General features: G+C 28.8%; 1 protein-coding gene across 1 annotated transcript in view; it reads right to left on the bottom strand.

The window, feature by feature from the left end:
• Positions 1-22826, bottom strand: part of LOC107449511 (Equilibrative nucleoside transporter 2) — a 73514-nt gene that overhangs the window by 32920 nt on the left and 17768 nt on the right. The window contains exon 4 of the mRNA XM_016065042.4: positions 6967-7048. Within this exon, the coding sequence (XP_015920528.1) occupies positions 6967-7048 (82 nt within the window). The remainder of the gene's footprint in view (positions 1-6966; positions 7049-22826) is intronic.

Here is a 22826-nt window from a genome sequence, read left to right as displayed (position 1 = left end):
TTTTTTAAATCTCGTAAATAAGAATCGCAATGTACAATATTTAAATCGCCTGAATAAGAATCGCAACGTTCAACTTTTAAATCAGGTAAATACGAAAATCGATGTTTGATAATAAAATCGCAATTTTAAAAATGCATAAATACAAAACACGATATTGGATTTTTAAATCTCGTAAATAAGAATCATAATGTACGATATTTAAATAGCGCAAATAAGAATCGCAATGCGCAACGTTTAAATCAGGTAAATACGAAAATCGATGATTGATATTAAAATCGCGTGAATAAGAATCGAGATATTTGCAGAGTCTAGACTTGGGATTTCTAAAAGGCTTGTTTGTATTGTTTTTGTCTAGACATAATAAATGAAAATTTACAAGATTAATTGAATGAGAAATTAATATTTTCACCACAAATACACCTCTTCCCCCCCTCCCCCGTTTGCTTTCACGCCAGAAAATAGGAAGCAACGACGTCTGAATTACGAAAATACGAGCTATCCGGTAAACGGATAAAATTACAGAAATCTTATTTTCTGTGCGTAAAAGTGGAGAAAATAGCTAAAATAAGTAAAAATGAGGAAGGGTTAGCAGTTAGGACGTAGTTTGAATTTTCTGTTTATTTGAAAATCATAATAAATATAATTATTTTATTTCAACGAAAAATTTAAAAAAAAAAAAAAAAAAAAAAAAACGGGATATTTATAAAAAAAGTTTTATCGGAGTTTTTGATAAAAGGGCTGAAATTCGAGAGACAAAAGCGAAAAAAGCGGAAATCCGCTAAAATGCGGAAAAATCTCATCCCTGTATAAAGGTCAACCAGTCTTACCCCAAGGAAATGATTTTTAGAGAAACTTCAGAGGGAGGAATGAGGACTTCAATACTTTCGCTCCGCGGAAAATTAAATTTCTCATAAAATATTTCAACTTTTTCAAAAACAAAAAAAATTCCGCGGAAATTAGCGGGGAAAATGGAAAAATCTGAAAAAGAAGCGAAAATCCGCGAATCCGCGGAAGAATCACATCTCTGTGATCACGAATGATAAAATGTTAATAAGAGTTATATGTACGCGAATTATTAAAACTAATTTTAAACTAATCCCAAAACATGCCTTTAATTAATTTAGTAGATCAATTAGATACTCAATTGTGTTTAGAAAATTTAGGTGTTACTAAAGAAAAATATGTATGTATGCTTTATCTGTTAGTTGCAGCTTCAATTCCTGAGAATGTTTTAATTGCATGGGAAAGAGGAAGAAATTCTGTCACTCGGATTAATAAATGCCAACACACATAATCTTGAATAAATAGTGCAGTTCCTTCGGTAAGGAATGAAGTGATCAGTACAGAGAGAATGGTTCGTACAGCTATTAACAATAGAATGGGCAAAATGAAAGTAGAAATTGTTCGAGTAATGAATTCAACGATCACGACAGCGTCTACTTTAATAACCCAAGCAAAGACCGATAAATGCAAAACAGATGTATTTTGTCTATTCAGCGAAAAGGGCACACATAGAAGTTGTGATTGTTTTACTACTCAAAAATTACTCTACCTATAGGGCCACATATGAACAAATTGAAGGGAAAAAAAAACTAAAAAAATTCTTGAAAAATAAAAAGTATAAATTAAAAAAAAACGTACATTTGTTTTTTTTAAAAAAAAACTTAAGTTTTTGACATACCCAATCTCAAATAATGTAGTTTTTCAATAGCTTTTTGTTATGGTAAACGCTATGGATTTATGCATAGTTTTGAAAATCCCAATAGTATTTTTAATACGACATTATTACAATACAGGAATTTCGAATTTAGTTATCACTCTGGAAGCTTGTCGTGTGTGCCGATTTCATCATAAATCCAATGACTTTTCAGTAGTTACTGCTACCCATTTTCACGTAATTTCTGAAATCGCGATTTTTTTCCAAATATAATTTAAAGTCTTGAATGAGGCATTTAAATCTCGTTTTCGACGCTCGTAATTTGAGCAAACTTTATCGCAAATCTAAATGACTTTTATCGGCGGTTATCGGTACCTATTTCACGTCATTTTTAAAATCTCGATATTTTCAACATATTATTACAAATCGCGAGAGATGAATCGCTCTTTTAAATAACCACTTTTTTATGTGCTTTATTTGTGCTGATTTTAACGCAAATCAATTTATTTTTCAATCGTTATTTTGACAATTATTGCTACACACTTTTCTAAGATTTTGAAAGACCCGACATTTTTTACTTGCTTTGCGACCTTTAATTTCGAATCTCACATTTAAATGTAACACTTTTTGACGTGCTTCATTTATGCCGATTTCACCGTGAATACAAAGCGCTTTTGATAGTTTTTTCGGTAGTTATTGCCACGCTTTTCCAAGTGATTTAAAAATTCCACATGTTTTAAAATACTATAAGCTTCACGGCACGCGAGTTCTGAATTGCGTATTAAAATTATTATTTTTTACGTGCTCTATTTGTGCCGATTTTAACATTATATAAGAGGTTTTCAAAAAAAAAAATTTTTTTTGTTGCAGTTATTGCTGTTTCTTTACCTGCGATTTTGAATATCCTGATATTTTAACACAATATTACATACAACTCAGGAAATTCGATTCTGCTTTAAATTTTTTTTGTAACTTAAAAAGCTATTGCGTATCTTAGCAAAATCGACATCTTCTCAGAGAGAATAATACGAAGCGAGATGTGTAAATTTATATTAAAAGTGCGTCCCTTTTGCAGCAAAATAATTCAATGCATGTGCATATTTCTTCAGTCCCAAGAAACACATATACATACATATATATTATATATATATATAGAATGCACGCTTGTAACATGCTTCGAAGGGCTAATAATTTTTAAAACACTTATAAAACGCACTATTTTATAAAGTAAATTAGGCTGATTCTAAAAAAAATTATTATTTCAACAGAACTCAGAATCAAATAACATGTAAACACCAAAAAAGCATGTACGTGAAAAGGNTTTCAACGTGGAATGATTGTGGGTGCGAGATGTGTCGGAACGAGTATCAGCAAAACGGCTGCACTTGTGAAGTGTTCTAGAGCAGCAGTTGTTAATGTGTACAAAGAATGGACAATCAAGCAAAAAACCGGGTCTCAACGTCAGACTTGTGGTTGTCACAGGGTACTGAAAGCTCGATCAGAGAGAAGGCTGGCCAGGGTTGTGCAGCGCAACAGGAGAGCAACAGTACGACAAATTGCAAGTGATCTTAATCAAGGAGCATTTGTGAACGCCTCTGAACGGACTGTTCGACGCACATTGCGCCGTATAGGATATGGAAGCAGACGACCTTATCGTAAGCCTCTACTGTCTGCTTTCAATAAACACAGACGTCTCCAATTTGCAAAGGAGCACTAACATTGGACAGTAGATGACTGGAAGAAGGTCATGTGGTCCGATGAATCACGAATTCAAATGCATCGCGCAGATGGCAGGATGAGAATATGGAGAAAACAGCACGAAAGCATGGACCCCAACTGCATTGCCACGACACTTCAAGCTGGTGGTGGCAACGTTATGGTATGGGGAATGCTCTCTTGGTATTGTATGGGTCCTTTAATTCCTGTACCACAACGCCTTAATGTCCAAGGGTATTTAAGTATCATCGCAGATCAAGTACATCCGTTTATGTCAATGGTGTACTCTGGCGGGGACGGATACTTCCAGCAGGACAACGCTCCTTGTCATAAAGCTGGCATCGTCCTCAGATGGTTCGAAGAGCATGACGAAGAATTTAACTTGCTTCGTTGGCCAGCACAATCCCTAGATCTCAATCCAATTGAGAATTTGTGGGATGGAATTGAACGGGCGCTCAGACAGATGGATTCAGTACCAAATTTGCAGGAATTGGCAAGTGCAGTTCAGCGAGCATGGTCTGGCATACCTTCTACCACCTACCAACATCTCATAGAATCCATGCCCAGACGAATTAAGGCAGTAATACGCGCAAAAGGTGGCCCAACAGCGTACTGAAGGGGTGGTCATAATTTGGCCACTCAGTGTATATATATATATACACACACATACATACACATGTCTACATATACATGTATAAACGTATACATATGCATACGCGTGTATACATTTATGCATGCATAAGCATACGCATACACAAGTATACCAATACATACGCACACACATGCATACCTATACATATGCATACACATGCATACCTATACACATGTATACACATACACATGCATACGCATACACATACAGATACATACGCGCACACATGCATACCTGTACATACACATGCATCCCCACGCATACATAAACACACACATACATATGCAAACATATGCACACGCACACACATACATACGCATACACATACATATGCATAATACACATGCATACACATGTATACATATAAATACGCAAACAGATGTATACATATACGTATGCATAAACATGCATATATATACATACGAATGTATACATATACATACATGCACATATACATATATATACATATACATATATAGACACATATACATATATACACACATATACATATATACACACATATATATGCACATATACATATATATAAATACAGTACTGAACCATTTATCCGGTATCCAGAAAACCGGGGGAAATTTCGCTCGGTTTTCTCCCCATTTTGAACTAGAATGATTGAGGGAAGTGGCGGAAATTTGACTCATTGTTGAAGTTGAACAGAGAAAAATGAATGTGGATGAGGATATTTTCTTCCAGTTTATAAAGAGAAAATTTCTATGTTTCTTCTATGACCTTTAAGATCTTTAGGTTGAGAGGGCCAGGGAAAGGATAAATGTTTTATTTTCTCTTGTGTGTGTGTCTGAAAGAATCAGTGGTTTTCTGATAAGCTGCTGTCAATCTAGCATAAAGGAGAGGCATGCGGAAATCCTTTTCTCTTTTATTTACGAGAGGGTGTGCGGGGAAAAAGCATTGTACACTCATTATCAGTGAACAAAAGGTAAAAGAGAAATAAAAAGAAAAATATATCCATTTACCAGGGACTAATATATCTATGACGTTTATATCTATGTCCTATACTTTAAGAAAAAGTAAAGTGAAATGGAAATACAAAATATTAATTGGAATATGAAAACGATTAAAATGCGGCAACTTTTTATTCAGTAATAAAGTAGGACATACATAGGTATAACATATTTGAATCCAAATTTAAGTTTTTTTTTCTTAAAAAAAAAAACATTATTTAAAAAAAAAAGGATTAAGTAAGAAAAAAATGGCAACATTTAATTAAAAATGCGACTAAGTTTTGCCAATGCTTTTAATAACATATTTCAAAAAAATAAAAGCGAAATAAAAATAATAAATAAGTATGAATTTTTTTTTAACTATGATTCTGGGAAATTTTGAATCTGGAATGAAAATTCGGAATATTTCAGAAATTTTTTTAAAGGTATATTACATATATTTGAAAATATAGATGGCGTTTTCAATATAAATGTAAACAACAATAACGAGATCTTGACCTGCTCTACTTCCGGTTAGAAAGTACAGCGCAGCTTACCACAGCTAATTCTGCGAGGTGATATTTTTAAACAGATAATTTTATTTTCAATAATCAAATTATGTCTTTTTCTGAGCTCAAATCTGCTGTATTTCATGAGACATTAATGATATTAAGTAATTCTGTTGAGTTTGAAAAGAAAATTTGTTTTAGTTATTTATAGATGTATTGTTAAAAATGCTGACACATGATTACTAGATTTAGAAACAACTCGTCTTTTCAGCGGTCCCGATTTAGCCTCTTTTTACTTGTTTATTACTGTTTGTTCCTGTTACAAGTCGTGCACCATCATATATTAGTGTTAGCATAGTGTTCGAGCAGCCAGCAAGCTTAAGTTCATCTTACAAATTAACATATAGGTTTAAATTTCAAAGTTGGTATATTGTTGACAAGAAAAGTGTTTTGCAACCATTTTTTTTTTCAAATAACGATTCTTATAACGATTTTTTCCTAGAACACAAATAATAAATCAGGTAACAAATACACGTATACAAGAAAAACTGCTCAAGATAGTCTCAAAATACTCGATCGCGTTGTGAGCTAAATGATTTCAAAATACACCGGAAATAGTAACCTGGAAGTATAGGCAGTAAAGAGCTCGTAGTGCACCCTAGTGTAGAATACACCATCTATTTATATTATATTTGCGCAGGTTTTCTCTAATGAAAATTATTACTTTTTTCCCCCTTTATTAAAACCTAAAAACAAGGTCGACTATAACGTGTTTTTAAAAATAAAAATATTTTATGCGAATTAAAATAATAATAAATTTGTTTTGAACAAAGGTTTCGGATGGCAATAATTCATTAAAAAGAAGCATGGATCTTTAATATATTTTCGAAAATATCGCATGCTCTGTTATAATACAAGCAATATTTTCGATATAAAAGTTGCGAATAGATATGTTCAAGCATGATCTAGAACATAATATAAACATTATAGTCCAATTTACGCAAGTTTATTATATAAATTCTGTCTGCATCTAAAGAAATTTTAAACAGAAAAATATTAGCTAGTAGCTAGTTGAAAATTTAAAAATATTAACTGAAATTTCTAACATATTTAATGTAATGTTTCTCACAAAAATGAAAAGCTAATCTCAAGTACTAATCATATATAACTAAAAATTCAGGCTAAATCTTCTTTATTGAAATATTTTAAACACAGATTAGAACTAGAAAAACTTCCTTCTTGCACAAAAGAAAAAGAGGAAAAATAAATTAATTTATTATCGCTAACATTCAAAAATTCCTCTTTAAACTGTAGGGTAGAAGCAATACATAATGGAAAGATAAGGTGTGAAAATTTCGGGCTAATACTTTAAACTACGGATTAAAATGAAACATTTTTACGCTTGCGTAATTTTAAAATATATTTTTAAATAAATATCGGAGAGAAAAAGTTAAAAAAAAGAAAATTTTAACTCACTGATCTGGCAGTAATAAACATATTCCAAGGCATTAAGGTACCAACTCCATGAAGAATTAAGATCAGGAAAAGTAGATTGAATCTGTAATAAAGACAAAATAGTTCTATCATTTGAGGTAGGGAAATTGTTCACCTCAATAGATAATCATTTACCTGTCCTTAATTTCTTTTCTCCGAGGAGAATTCATTTCGTCGATTGATGCTAAAGGAATCTCCATTGTAATTTCGGATTCACACGTTTTTATATACCATGCTGTAAATTTTGCTTACGAAAACACTAGTCCGCTAGAACGACTTCTAGGAAGAAATCACCGAGTGAAAAATCAATAACTAGCGCAGGCTCAGATGATGAGGCTTTCAGAGACGCCGCCACACAGTGGGACAAAAATCATTTTTTGGCAATTAAAACTGATCTTTTTTTAATGATATTTATTACTCAAGCTTATTTCACAATGCATTGTGTAAAGAATATTGTATCTATTGTAATAAAAGCAAAATTTGAATTAAATTAAACTTTCAGAAAAAGTTGAGATTTGTGTTATGCCTTAAAAACTACAGATTTGTATAGTTATTAAAATTAGGAGCCTTGAATACGAAACTTAGTTAAATGTACAATCTTATGGTTTTATATATTAGTTTAAATAAATATTATGATAATATAGTTTTTCATAATTTGGGATCTATCTACCTTGATCATATATTTCAAGAGCTCAAAATAATAAGTAAATAAAATAAAGGCTTACGAGCCAATGAAATTAAATTACATACACACATCATGTCTNCAGTTAGATTTATTACAGATTTGAACCTAGATTGTTGTAAATGTTTGAAAAATAGTTTGCATTCGTGATTTTTCAACCACACCAGTTGTAAACGGATTCAAAACCGTAAAGGTAAAGAAATGCTCCTATAACCTCAAGTATTACGTTTAAATGGATGAACAAACTAGCAACTGTATTTTATAGTAACTTTAGAATGGAAATTCTCACAATCTAAAAAATTGTAAGAATGCATTATTTGATACCGTATCATTTCATCTCTAGACTTAATATCCACATGAATTCTAATAAGAAGTTTGTTAGTTATGATATTACAAAGATAACACACTTTCACATAAATTCAGGAAATGTGTACCGATTGGTAATTCCTTAACAATATAACATTAACTTATTTCATGTTTATTAAATTTTTAAAAAATAAACGAAAATTACATACTTGAAATAAAATATTTGATCTCTTTATTCATATAAAGTATTTTATAGTGCAAAATGCACACAAATGAACTCGAAAAAAGGCATTCGTAAACTTAAGCATTGTAATTTATTAAAACTCTGCTGCAAATAACTCTTTTAATCAAAAAATGCTGAATCCGGAACTAAATCATTGGATCCAGATGTTTCGATTCCGGAATTAAAATGATCCGGATGTCTCCCTGACAGAACCATTAAATGAAATTAATGAATTGTCCCGTAGTACAAAAAGTCATTCTCGATCTTATGTTAAAAATGTTCCACGCAGTAAAAAGAAAAAAAGAAGAAAATTGCGTGTTCCCTTTCTTAGTTTGATTTATGCTGACATTGTAAACACGAAAAAATCTTTTTTTCAATTCATTTGATAAATATAAGTGTCTTTTAAGCGGCAAGAAAAAACGCGTTTTTCATATTTTAACACTAGAAATTTTTCTTCCTTTTGATAAGAATGCTATTTTGTAGTTGTATAAATATATAAATATTATACCATCGTATGTGATACTTTATAACTTGTCGCAAAGAAGAATTATTTGTTGACATAAATATTAATAACTTATAGCACTCCTATAACTTATGTCAAATAACTTTCACCATTTTTTGTTTTAGCATTACGAAAACAACACAGCACTGATAAAATAAAAGTAAATATGCATTATGAAACACTGGTATAACGTTATATGTTGTTTCAATGTTTCTAAAATTGTTTTATACTTATCTTGATTCACACACACTGTTTACTGCTATTATAAAAATCAACACTATTTCTTTTTGTTCTAGTATTACAAGAAAACACAAAACTAATAAAAAACTATTAAATCTGCATCATTATAATCGATGTTTTTTTATTTTACTTTACTTTTATTTTATGCTCTTTTTGTATATTTATTTTATTTAATTTATTTATTTATTTTGCTTTTAGGAAATTTAAATTATTTACTGTGCAGATATACTGGTTTACATACATTTTTGATTGGCTTGCGATTTGGATGTAAGGTAAAAAGATATTTTTTTCCTTATGAGTACAAAATTAATACTTACGCAAATTAGAGTTTTTTTTTATTTCATTTGAAAATTACTCAAATTTTTTAATGTGAAATTAAAACTAGTGTTCCCGCTTGTTTTCTGTATTGATTGTTTTAAATGATCATACGAATTAGTGTATTTATTTTTTATTTATATGCGATTTAATGCTTTAAACAAATCTTCATATTCATATCCACCTTCGTCATGGAGAGGTTGAAATACTTTAAACAGTTAAATAACTTTTATAAATGTGCATTTGATAAAATGTTTGGAAAAGACCCCATTTAAGTATATTAGCAACAATTATTGATACAATTATTTTTGTATCAAAATTTTTTAAACTACTAAAACTCACGAAAGAAAAAGATTTAGATGTAAACTAAAAAAAAAATAATAGCAAAAACATGTGAGTAAACAATTTAAAAATCATCTTGAAGTATTACCCTGCCTAGAATTTCGTTTCAGTTTGTTCGGCCAGCAAACCAGTTCGCTGCGTGCTATAAAAGATTTCTTTAAATTTTTTAAAAACTATTGACCTGGTAAAAAATGGCATATAATTAAATGTAAATGATATGAACTAAATATGACAGAAGAAAAAAAAGAAATCATAAACTATTTTTAGAGAAATTTAAATCCACCAACGTTCCCGCCTCCATGGAATATTTTTTTATCGTTGAAATGAACCCTTCACTAAATATCCTGTCTTTATGAGAGATCCTTCGCAAAATATATATTATCTCAAAAATGTAACATTTACAAAACTTTTCTTTTGAAAAACGGAATCAGTTGTAGATGTACGAACAACCCTATTTTCCTCTAATATCAGGTAAATTCCGCATATTACGTCATTAAGTAATTATTACGTATTTACGCGGCAAGGTGTACAGTCCGCAAAAAAAATATATATATATCACCCTGAATAACTTGCGTTCTAATGATCGGATTTTCACGTACTAAGTGCGCCCAATCTTAAGGGTTTCTGGGGGTGACCTCAAATATGCTAATCGTTTAGTGCTAACTATCAATTATTATTAAAGAAATTGGACACAAAAACGTACTTTCTCGGAATAAACACTTTTTTTCCTTCCTTTTTTTTACATATTTGGATTCTTAATCTTCAAAATATAGGGGGTAGCCGCAATCTGAAAAATATGGTCCCCAAAGTTTGGTCAGGAGAGCTATTCAAAGTTTGAACCCCTTAATGTTAATTTCACTTTTTGCGTTTTTAGTCATATTTTAAAAACTAATTAAGCAATTTTAAAAAAAAGTGCACCCACTCATAAAACTCATTTATCCAAAGATAATTTCATGCAAAAAATAATTTTTAATAATCATTTATAATTTTTGTATTAAATTAAATTGAGGATGAAAAATTTTTGAATTATAAGGTATGAATTTTTTCTATACTATATTAATCTACATATTTTTCAGTTGAAAAATCTAAAGTTTCAACTGTTTCTATTTAGTAGAAACTGGGAAAAGTTAAAATTAATTATTTTTAAAAAAATAATTTGGCGACAATGAAGAAATATTTAAATGGAGCGATTAATATTAAAATGTGATTAACTTACTAGAGGAACTTGACTTCGCGCGCGTAGCGTAAAATTTCATTCATATTTTTTTCGCTAATAACCGATTAGTAATCTTTTTATCTTTATTTTTTTTAAACTATAAAATACGATGCTTCATTTCATCTAAAAAATTATTTGCAATTTCATTTAGAAAAGAAATTTGAATAAAACATTTTATTGACTAAAAAATATTTTATTCAAGGAATGTCGAGTTTCAGAAAAGCATGCTTCTGATGGAATATGATAATACTCCAGATTGTGCTTATTTCATGTGATTATATTTTTTTTTTTTTTCGTTTGTTTTCTCAATAATTGATACAATTTTAATAATATACATACGTATGCATAGATTTGGAATAATATATTTATCAATTTCTCCAATATATATTTTATAATTATTAATACGAACACATAGTCAACATTTTTAAGCATCTTAAAATTTCTCAACATCTTATATATCATCATAATCTTAAAAAAAAACTTAATCACCAGTCCGGGAGAGTTTCGCAGAACTTTTTTACCAACGATTTAATTAAATTTTAACATTTTTAAAACTCTTATTCTTTACGCTACTACGTATATAATTTCTTGATTAATATACTAATCAATTTTTTTAGTACTTTAATTTAGGTTTTCTTTAAAGTAAAGTTCCTTTTTAAATTATTGTCAAGTTTTTTCAAAAGAAAACTGAGAATAAAACCTCGCTAAGAAATTAAAAACATTCCGCTGTTTAAAATTATTTGCTGCGAAGCAGCCGATTACTCGTATTTACTAAGCATACTATTTTTTTCGAAAAAAGAATATAAATTACTGATTTTCTTCTTTTTTCCTTTTTTTTTTAGTTTCTTGTGACTTCAACATAGAATATATAAAATAGTGTTGATTTTCTATAAGTCACTACAAAGAGTATAAAGATACCGAACATAAAAAGCTGTCGAATACGTATCTAAAATTTTTGAGCGTCTTAAAATCTCTCAGTATCTTAAATGTCATCCTAACATCTTAGTTGTGAAATTAAATTTTTAATTATCTGACCACTTGTGATTCAAAGAACTATCCAATTAATTATTTCATCATATCTTTTACTCTTTTTTTATGACAGCATGTAGATTTTTTTCCGGATAATATACTAAACTATTTTGTTTAATTTTTAACTTTAGCAGGATTCCCAAGATATTATTATAGTATAATTTGTTATTAAGAAAATGCCTTATTTTGTTAAGCAGCAAATACTAAAAATTGAAATTTGGAAAAAGATTCCGAAGCCGTGCTAATTTTAGAACCATCTGATTTTTGAAAAAATGCAATAAAAAATACGCAATTTTCGAACTTATTTTGATAAAGAAAAAATAAAGAAAAAAAATACACGGCTAGAAGGTTAACGCACTTTTTACAGAAACTGTGAAAACCAATTTTTCCTATATTTCGTCCTAAGGGAATAAGAATGATATTGCTCCAAGGAACCTACTCAATAATTTCGTTTTTTCCAGAATGAAATCTGTTTGATCGAAACATTATTCCATGAAAACAAAATGAGAAAAAAATTAACTTTTATTACTTATCTAAGCTTATTCCATTTATTTAATGATAGCGGTATCAAGGTTAAGGATATGCGGTGGAAGCCCCGTTTACTATTATACTATAAATGTATTAAATCATATAGTTTGAATAATTTATTTTAAGCAAATAAGGTTGCAAAAATAAACTCGATCGAAATACTCCTAAAGTATACCCTAAAATATATGTAGAATAAACTTCGGAATTGATAAAAAATACCTTAAAAAAATTGTACTGCATTGATTTTTTTTTAGAAAGTAGTGAATTATTATTTTTTCAATCTAAGAACCTACGTCTATATCTTGCGTAAAACTTATTTTAATAGCGAGTGAAATAATTTAATATGTTGTGTTACTAAATGGATGATCCCAAGAAACTGAATCGAAAATATAAAATCTTAATACATTTAAAAAATAATAGATGATAATAAAAATAGACATGTCTTGAGCGTCCAATAATTAAAGTCCAATAATTAAAGTCACAAGTAATTCACGCCTGACAAGTCTTGAGAACGGGAGCTTATATTTAAACGCTCGAAACATGTCGACTTTTACTTCCCTCTTCATATTTTTTGAAGCCAGTTGAGTTTTTATCATCAAATATACTGTTTCACATTTGGGTCTTTATCATTATTTTGATAGGGATTATACGCTTGTTAAAGTAAATATATGCATTTTAATATTTTAACAGGATTCGTGTGATTTTTTAAAACGTAAGAGAAACGTAGCATCAATATTGTAAAAGTTATCTTTAACTTTAAAATTAAAATTTTGAGACCAGATATTTTGAGGAGTTAATGGAATTGAAAATTTTATCTTTTAAGTTTTTGTGCCATTTCAGTATCNAAAAAAAAAAAAAAAAAAAGAGTATCGCATCAGGTATGTATAAGAAAACAAAACAAAAAAATATCATAGTAGCGGTATTTGGTGGTAAATGTAGCTTATCGTAATTGAAGAACATTCACATTTTATGGTGAATTTGTGAGCGTAAGTTTCACGATGTATCGAAACATGAGGATGCTATTTGCAATTCATCTATATCCAAGAAAATCATGTAACCTAAATATCAAGCAGAATGAAGAGATTTTTTAAACAACGAATCATACAATATGCAACATATTATTTCAATATCTTATTCTTAAAAACAACATATTTCAATGTTTTTAAAATGCTAATTAACATTCAGCAATTCCTTGAGTTATAGAAAAAAGAAATATCGTAAATTATAGAAAACCTTGTGAAGGTGCATTATAATTACTATACAGTCTACATTTTATTTTTCAAGCACTTTTTTTTTGTTTCTTTAAATTTTCTTGCCTAGAAGACTCGAAGAAGAATCGATTAAAGCTTTAAAAATGATTATCCCTAAAATTTTGTATAGTTATAATATATTATGCAAATTTGATTTTAGTATGTAATCCTAGTATAAATACGGTAAAAACATAAAAAATCTAAATAATGTCAGATAAAAAGTTCTTGTATTTAAATTCTAAAAGCTTAGAAAATCATAAATAATTTATAAATTGATTCGAATTTTCTTTTCAAGTGAGAATAAAAGAAAAAAAAAATTTTGCCTTTTGGACAAAAATCAACTTAAAAATTGTCTATTGCCTAGAAACTTCGAAATATTTTCTATTAACTATTAAATAAATCTCTCCAAGCAATCGCAGAACATTATTTCAATTTTTTTTATAGTCAGAACTTGGTTGCTTAGCAACCGAGTAAAATTAGGTATTCCTCTTTTGAATTAGTCTATGGGTTATCTTAAAATATTCATTTGTTGGCTGTTTTCTGGACTATCGCCAAATATATAAACCTTCATTGCGACCCAATTTTTCCAAAATTTTGTCTACCCCCCCCCCTACTGCAAGGGTCACGATTTCGTAACTTAATTAGTAGTTAGTACTAATTAATTTATATATTTGAGGTCAACCCCAGGAGCCATTAATATTGGCACTTTGTTCGTGAAAATCCGATTATTAGAACGAAAGCTATTCAGGGTGATATATTTTTTTTTCCTTGCCGACTGTACATTACTACATTTTTACTCATAAATTATTGCTGTAAATTTTAATTGATTTTAAATATTGATTGATTGATTTTTGCTCATAAATGATTTAAAATAAATGCTACAAATAATTAAAGAATTTGAATTTTGAATTTTCATTTAAATAAATTAGAATTTAATTTAACCATTTCTATCAGAAGCCTCTACGGATGATGCCACTAGAAAAAAAATTAAATTTTTAAATTGTTTTTTTTTTCTTTAAATCATTTTATGGTTCAAACAGTTTTTCAAATAATTTTTATGTGCTTCATAAAAATAAATTTCATACATAAATATTCAAAAATATTTTTTTCTTAAGAAAAAAAAATCTTATACCTACATTTTCAAGCAGTAATTGACGAAGTATTTTAATTGGAAATTGACATTATATTTAAAGCAATTTAATCAAACATAATATTTAAACATTAAGACTACAAAAAATAAATATGTACAAATTTATACTAACATAAAAACCTTGATGAGCAGCTGCTGGCTAGCAGAATGATTTTTCTATATTTATTTAACAGTAATATAAATTTAGATTTAAAAAATTGCCTCCATAAAATAGAAGTATTTGAATTACACACTAAAAATCGCTTTGAGTAAGTAAGAATGCTTTCAGCCCGATAAGATTTTGTCTTTATTCTTAGAAAGAATAAGTGAAAACGTGAGAAAATATAACTTTAGGTTTTTTCATAACAACCTCAATTTTTCAAGATATTTGGGGATTTTGCTTCACAAGATCAGGGCACTCTTTTTTTCACCTTTTCATAGTGCCTGTAACGGCCTACCAATATAATTTTTCTATTTTCGACGCAATTCTATTAAAAATTCTTAATTAACGAATCCAAAATTAGAAATGCTTGATACGTTGAACTGGGCAACCATCCGTAGATTTTGCGAAATGATAGAAGTATCTCATCTGTTCAAGCCGATTTATTTGCTTCAGAATTTTTAGTACTCGTGAATAAAATAAGATTAAAAGAAGAAAACATTTTATTATCTAAACCGGAACTTTTATAAAGGGGAACTGAGGACCCTATATTTATTTATTATTTTGCAAAGGAAAAAAAGAAAAGAAAAAAACAGGGTTGATGGCGACACAAAGTGAAAATCCCACAAAATTTTATGCGCAAAAAAAAAAAAATCGATATCAAGATGTCAATTTATATACCATACGTGTTTCGTATTTATCACAATTTTTTTTAACTAAAATTTATAATTAAACTTTCTACCAATGACACCTTTATATAATATGACACCTTTATAGTAACTAATTTGAATTGGATTTTTGTTGTTCGATGTTGGATTTTTAAAAATCGCATGAATATGAATCACGATGTTGGATTTTAAAATCGCGTGAATAGACCCTCGAGTAATTTTAGATCCCCTGACCTAATTTTAGACCCCCTGAAAAAAAAATCACATTTTGTGTGATGATGAAAAAATTCGCCGACTAAAAATATTCTTAAGATATGATTATTATATAAAAAAAGAAAGTAAAATCATATAACCTCCTAACCTGCACTAAACAAGATATTACAAAAAGAAAGTTAAACGCCGAAACCCCATCGCCTCTTATTTATAGGTTAATAGGACATCAGAGGCCACACTCCGACGATTTTATTTTTCACTTAATTAAGTCAAGTATTGAACCTAAGAAACTTCTCACGGTTATTCCGATGATATCCATAATTTAAACCGTTAACTGCAGGGGATGTTTTCTTTTAACACTGAGATCCTCAGAATGAATATATTTAAGTAAACAAATCAACAAAACATATCTAAGTTTACGACTACAAATGTTCAACTTTGTAGCCTTGTTATTTTGAACCCAACCTACAAGGAAACTCCTGGATCAAACTTTGGGACAAACTAGCCTTCATGGGGAGCTTTTTTAGTGTAACTAACCCGCATTTGCATTACATGGACAGGAAAACCTCGAAAACCTCCCGATGGCAAGAGGATTCTAATCCGTTATCCATCTATCACTGATGATATTTCATGTCACCACTGTGGTCGATGCGTGCCGGGAGCAGAATTCGAACCAGGGTCACCTCATCGGGAGGAGAATGCTCTATCCCCTGAGACACTGTAGCTCTCATTCATGTGCCTCTTCAATTTTATATTTTACAACGGTCGTTGAACAGCCGACCCAATTTTGGGTTCACGACTACTAATGTTCAACTCCTTGTAATTTTGAACCAATCCAGAAGACAAGGAAACTCCTGGATCAGTATCCCCGGAAGTATGATTTGTTATGGGAACTGGAGGACTTAGCGACTCGGCAGATTTAACATGCATCAGTCCCCCATTTACTACACGGGGAGTCTTCGGCCGGCGAGGATCGAACCCACGACCTCTTGAACATGAGCCCAGGGCCCTACCGACCTAGCAAATTCAGATATAAAAAAATTTTACTATAAATATCTAATAATTAATCTCATTGTGTGCCAAGGGAGTACAATGAGAATTAGCACCCCTTTCCCAATTTTAGTAGTAGGTCGATGCTTTGAAGTGATAGCTCATTTATTTATTTATTTTTTTTAAATAATAGATGTGTTCAAGAAGATCATTTTTTTTTTATTTTGTAGAAATATATTTATTGTCCTATCTCAGTAGACATGCTCCAGTACAAAAACATAAAATCATAAGACATTATTTAAGAAAAAACAATATTTTAGAGAAGTCAGTTAAAAGGGAATTTCATGTACAGCTGTCCAAAACATACTATGAATGATTTCCCAGAAAGAAAGAATTTCTACGTCCATATTTTAAAAGAAATATTTTGTAGTATAAATTACTCAAAATACGATGTCATAAGTTTATAAAAAATACTGAATAAAAATATTAAGTTTTTGCATAATTAAATACTGCTGCCCGAAAATGTCTGTTCCTATACACTTATTTATATTTTTAAAACTACTGAGTTAAATTTTATGAATGTACAGATTTATTAGTAAAGATTTAGGAAAGAAATGTAAACAACTATTTATAATCAAAAATGTTTGGTTGATGAAGCCAAAGCTTTTTGCGGGCCTAGCAGAGTTCTTCTGCATTTTTGCCTTTCCTATATTTTTGAAAAAAATAAAATTCAAATCCTTTTCATTAATCTTATTTTTTTAATCACAAAATTTTCCGATATTAACAATTTTCAGTCAATTAAGATCATAAAATGATTTCTATTGATTTTTGTTTAGCGACAATAAAATTATTTAAACTCATATACTGTTTATGTTTACTTATTCATTTCTAACTATTATATGTGTTTAGAGAAATTATTAAGAAACTAGTAAGTTTAGAAAGTGCAACATCACATCCCTTTTAAAAATATTCATAAAGAAACAGTTATTTACATTCTTTAATTTTTTATTCTCTAATTACCAACAATTATATCTATTAAAAAAATATTTATTTGTTTTGAACAGAAGTTTTGTTTCAATGTTGTCACAAAAGTAGAGTTAACACATCTTATTCTTTACACTCTCAAAAACTAAATAGGTTTCTAAATTTGAGATCTGATTCTTTCTTCAGTTACCAAGAAATAAATATACCAACAATAAATATAGTCATTATGTTTCTTTTTTTTTTTTAAATATAAATAATAAATTTATTTAAAGATGTAAAATCACATCCAAAATAAAAATTCATTATTTAAAACATCAAGAACATTAATCAAATTTTATAATCAAATATTTGCTTTTATAGAATATGTAATAGAATTAGAACATCTCATCTACATATAAAACTTTGATGAATTTTTCTCAGAATAGATTTTACTTTATTGTACTTTTTGTTATTGTTTTTAAGAAATAAAAAACTTTTTTAAATATTAAGAATTCGGGCCAAAATTTGAGTACTCAGTATTTGGGACAATCTCCACATCTCAATTGGGAGAAAAACTACTTTTGAAACTACATTAGTTTTGACAGTTTAGGTAGGAAAGTAAAAAAATAAAGTTTTCTCAGAACTTTAGGAATAAAGACGAAAGCAGGGTGCGTAGCCAGATTTTTCAACAAAAAATAAGCACCTTTTAAGTACTTTTTAAGCACTCAAAAATATCTTTAATCACTTTCCAAAAAAAAGAAAATCATAATTATGATCTGTGCAGTAATCAAATTTCTTTCTATCATTTAAAGTTCGTAATTTATAAACATAAAATCAATAAAATTCAAAAACATTTTCAAAAACTTTACATAATCATGATAAAATAACTAGTTTTTAAAAAATANAGTAATCAAATTTCTTTCTATCATTTAAAGTTCGTAATTTATAAACATAAAATCAATAAAATTCAAAAACATTTTCAAAAACTTTACATAATCATGATAAAATAACTAGTTTCTAAAAATATTGCAAAGAAAATTATGAAAATTATGCATTTTTGGTAATTTAGAACGACAATCAACACGACAAAGGAAAAAATATCTTTTTTAAAAGATAAAAAATTAAGCACTTTTACAGACCCCGACCAAAAAAAATTACCTTTAAGGACTTTTGAAAACGAAAATCAAAAATAAGCACCTTTAAGCACTTTTCCAAAATGCTACGCACCCTGGGTAGATGACCTAAGTGAAATTTTGCGCGCTTCTTTTGAAATTTACACACAACTTTGACAAAAATTGCCGTTTTATTTATTATTATAATTATTATTTTTAATTGTTTTTATTTAATATCCAGTAAAAATATACCTATTAAAAGTGTAAATTTTCAATAATATCTGTGCATTATTTTTGAGAAATTATTTCCCCTCCCCGTAAGCATACCTGCCAACATTGGAGAAAAAGAATAAAGGAGATTTTACTAACCGACCAAAATTTTGGGATTACGACTACTGATGTTCAACTCTATCACCTTGTAATTTTGAACCCAATCCAGAAGACAAGGGAACTCCTGGATCAAGTATTGGGAGAAATTTGCTTCATGGAGGACTTTTTGATGGAACTACCCTGCATTTGAGTTACATGTAGAGGAAAACCTCCCACGGTTAGCCTGGCGACAAGGGGACTCTAACCCGTGATGAGTCTACCACTGAAGATACTTCACATTAGCCCTGTGGTCGGTTCAAACCGGATGCAGAATTCGTATCGAACAGTCATCGCTGGGATACGAGCCTAGGTTCACCTCAATGGAAAGCAAACGCTCAATCCCGAGCCATCGTGGCTTAAACCATAGCCACCGAGAAATAAGGTTGTTGAGATCACCAAGGTCTATTCAGTGACGTCACATACTGCGGTGTATAGCTGATAAGCGATTAGCCCCCAATTCATATATTTGTCATTCATTGAACAGCCTGGCTTGTCCGTCGGATTTGCCGTTATAGACCATAATCAAAAATATATATAGCATTATTTTACAACTTGCCATCATATGCATGTGTAGTTCCAAAATGTAAAGGGAACTACAAAAATGGGCCTAAAGTATCAGTTTTTAAGCTGCCGAAAAGTGAGGAAATTAAACGAAAATGGATTAATTCCCTTTGACGAGGCAGTTATGAAATAACTGTTAATAGTCTAATAAGTGTTATTTATCTTTTGTATTTTAATATTCATTTTTGCAGACTTTAAAATAAGCTTTTTAATTAAATAATGAAAGAAATTGTATTTAAGAATTACAATGTTTCAGGTATTATTGTTTATTGTTAGCGAATATTAGAATATATATAAAACTAGCAAAGAAAGCATTCGTTCTTATGCAAAACTTTTAAACGTGAAATAAAACAAATTTAAACTTCATTTATCTTGTTTAAATATATATATATATATATATATATTTCTTTATATATATACATATGTAAAGAAAACTACGTTTGGTGAATGGGTTAAATTAAATATGTTGATCATTTTTTCCCTNAATTCAAACATCATTTGTCTTGTTTAAATATATATACAAATATCAGATGTCATTTAAGAGTTAAAATTTTTATTATTTTAAAAACTAATAGATAAAACTTTAGTTATATTTTTGAAAGAAAAAAAAATTATAACAATGTTGATTGGCACTTGAACTTATTCTTAACGATAGCTTACAATCATAAGAGTAAAATTTCATAAACATTCATACTTGAAAGCAAAAAAACTCGGATGCATTAAATCATACTAATAAAAAAGGAATTTAATTCATTGTTAGCCATTTAAATTTTTGTACGTTATAATTTTAAATGAATATTAATGAAACTCTTGTTCATGCTTCATATGGTATGAATAAATTTTGAGTTTGCTCCACATTAAATGGGCTATTCTCATATTATTCCCATTTTTATGTTTATCTTATAAGTCTAAAAGAGTTTATATGAACAAGCTTTAAAACAATATATAAATTTATACATATGTATAAATTTATATGTAATACATATAAATTCATTCAAATATATCTTATATAAATTTAGTAATGAATGAGATGTATCTTATGGAGTAACAGGAAAAATGATTTTAATAAATGCTTTTTATATTTTTTTATCTTAATTTTTTTTAAAAAAACCTACGATTTAACAAAAACTTGTAGACAATTTCGAATGTAGTTCATAAAAAATATTCGATATTTTCTTGTCTTTTACAATGCGTGATTTTTTTTTAATTATTGAAGAATTTCTGCTCCAGAATATTAGACTAATAATTTTCTACTTATTTTGGAAAATATTTTTTTTTGTCATCAATAAATTTATATGTTAGAAAAACCTAAGATTTGGAAATATTTTACTTTTTTATAATAATAAACAAAAAAAAAAAAANCAAGAAATAAAAAAAAGGTATATTTATTTTTGAAAATAATAAATACTATTTTAAAGTTTAACAATCTTAAGGATCAAAATACTTTGCTAAATTACTTATAATTTATTTATTATTATTACTTTATAATTATTACTTTATAATTATTACTTTATAATTATTACTTAGCTCAATTATTTTGTCCCATATTAATAATATAAACTTCATTTATCTGTAAATAATTGCAGTGTTTATGTTTAGATTACTTCCACTTGAAATTTAAATGTATATCATACGATTCTGAAAGGATTCTTTAGAACCTATTTTAAGACTAAAATTTTATGGATGTGCCAATAAAATTATAATTTCGTTATGTGTCTCTTTTCTGCCATGATTTAGCATATTTTTATTTGTCTCGCATTCGTTTCCTTATAAAAATGTATCATTTCTTATTTTCAAATATATGATAAAATCTAATATTTGATAATGATAAATTATACACTTAAATAAGGTTTATTCTTTTGATATTAAAAATAGTTATGATGAATCACGATTTAAAATTAAAAGAAAAAAATTCCTATTCAATCATTTTCTAGTATGAAATAATGGAAATATTGCATCATGAAAAGCATCAAACAGTCCTACATATTCATTTTATTGAGTTATAACGTGATTAAAAAAAACTTATTTATTCTAATAAAAAGCTAAAAATTCACCATTTCAAAATATTATTAAGTGTTATTAAATTAGCTAAAGCAAAAATATTTTACGTTGCTTAAAAGTTTGAACTATTTATTATAGTATTCTCGTAATACAAATCTGAATACCACGTTATCTTATTTTTCGCTAACACTTCCGATGATGACGTCACAAACCTACTGAGAGGCCTTGACTCTCGTTGGCTATGCTTAAACTATTAACACTCAACCTACTACAGAACTGGCAATAACACCATCTGTTGAGAAATAAGTAAAGTATTTTTGCCAACAAATGAATATTTTATCACCATTTTTTTTTCCAGCAAATACGGAGAAATTTGAGAATATACAGGTAATAAGGAAATTGTTGTAAAATACAGGAGCTTCGTTATAAAATAGAAGACTTGGCAGGTATGCATAAGCATATCTTTCCTCAGGTTTTACCGAAAATCAGTTCTCAACGGCTAAATTTTAAAAATCTCTGAATGAGTTATAAATCAAGCTGAGTTATAAATCAAGTCTATCGACTAATAAATTATAAATCAAGCATTTAATTTATCCCTTTTTGACGCTTTATTTGTGTCGATTTCATCTTTTTCCAAACTAAGTTATTGGAACGTTTTTTTACGTGATTTTGAAAATCCCATATTTTTATTACGATTTTTATCTCAACAAGCAAATTTCAAATCGCCCATATAAATAATCCCTTTTTGACGTACTCTGTTTCCCTAATTTCATCATAAATCAAAGTAACGTTTAGATCGTTTTTGACATTTATAACTATACAGTCGAACTCGTATATAACGAGCTCGGATTTAACGAGAACTCGGATTTACCGANAAATCGCCCATATAAATAATCCCTTTTTGACGTACTCTGTTTCCCTAATTTCATCATAAATCAAAGTAACGTTTAGATCGTTTTTGGCATTTATAACTATACTAATTTTCAAGTGGTTTTTAAATTCCCGATACATTTATTACAACTCGTGAAATATAAATCGCGCAT

The sequence above is a fragment of the Parasteatoda tepidariorum genome, chromosome X2 (genome assembly GCF_043381705.1).
Source record: "Parasteatoda tepidariorum isolate YZ-2023 chromosome X2, CAS_Ptep_4.0, whole genome shotgun sequence".
Lineage (NCBI taxonomy): Eukaryota > Metazoa > Arthropoda > Arachnida > Araneae > Theridiidae > Parasteatoda > Parasteatoda tepidariorum.
The sequence above is the reverse complement of the archived record's forward strand: the minus strand, read 5'-3'. Positions and strand labels throughout refer to the sequence as shown.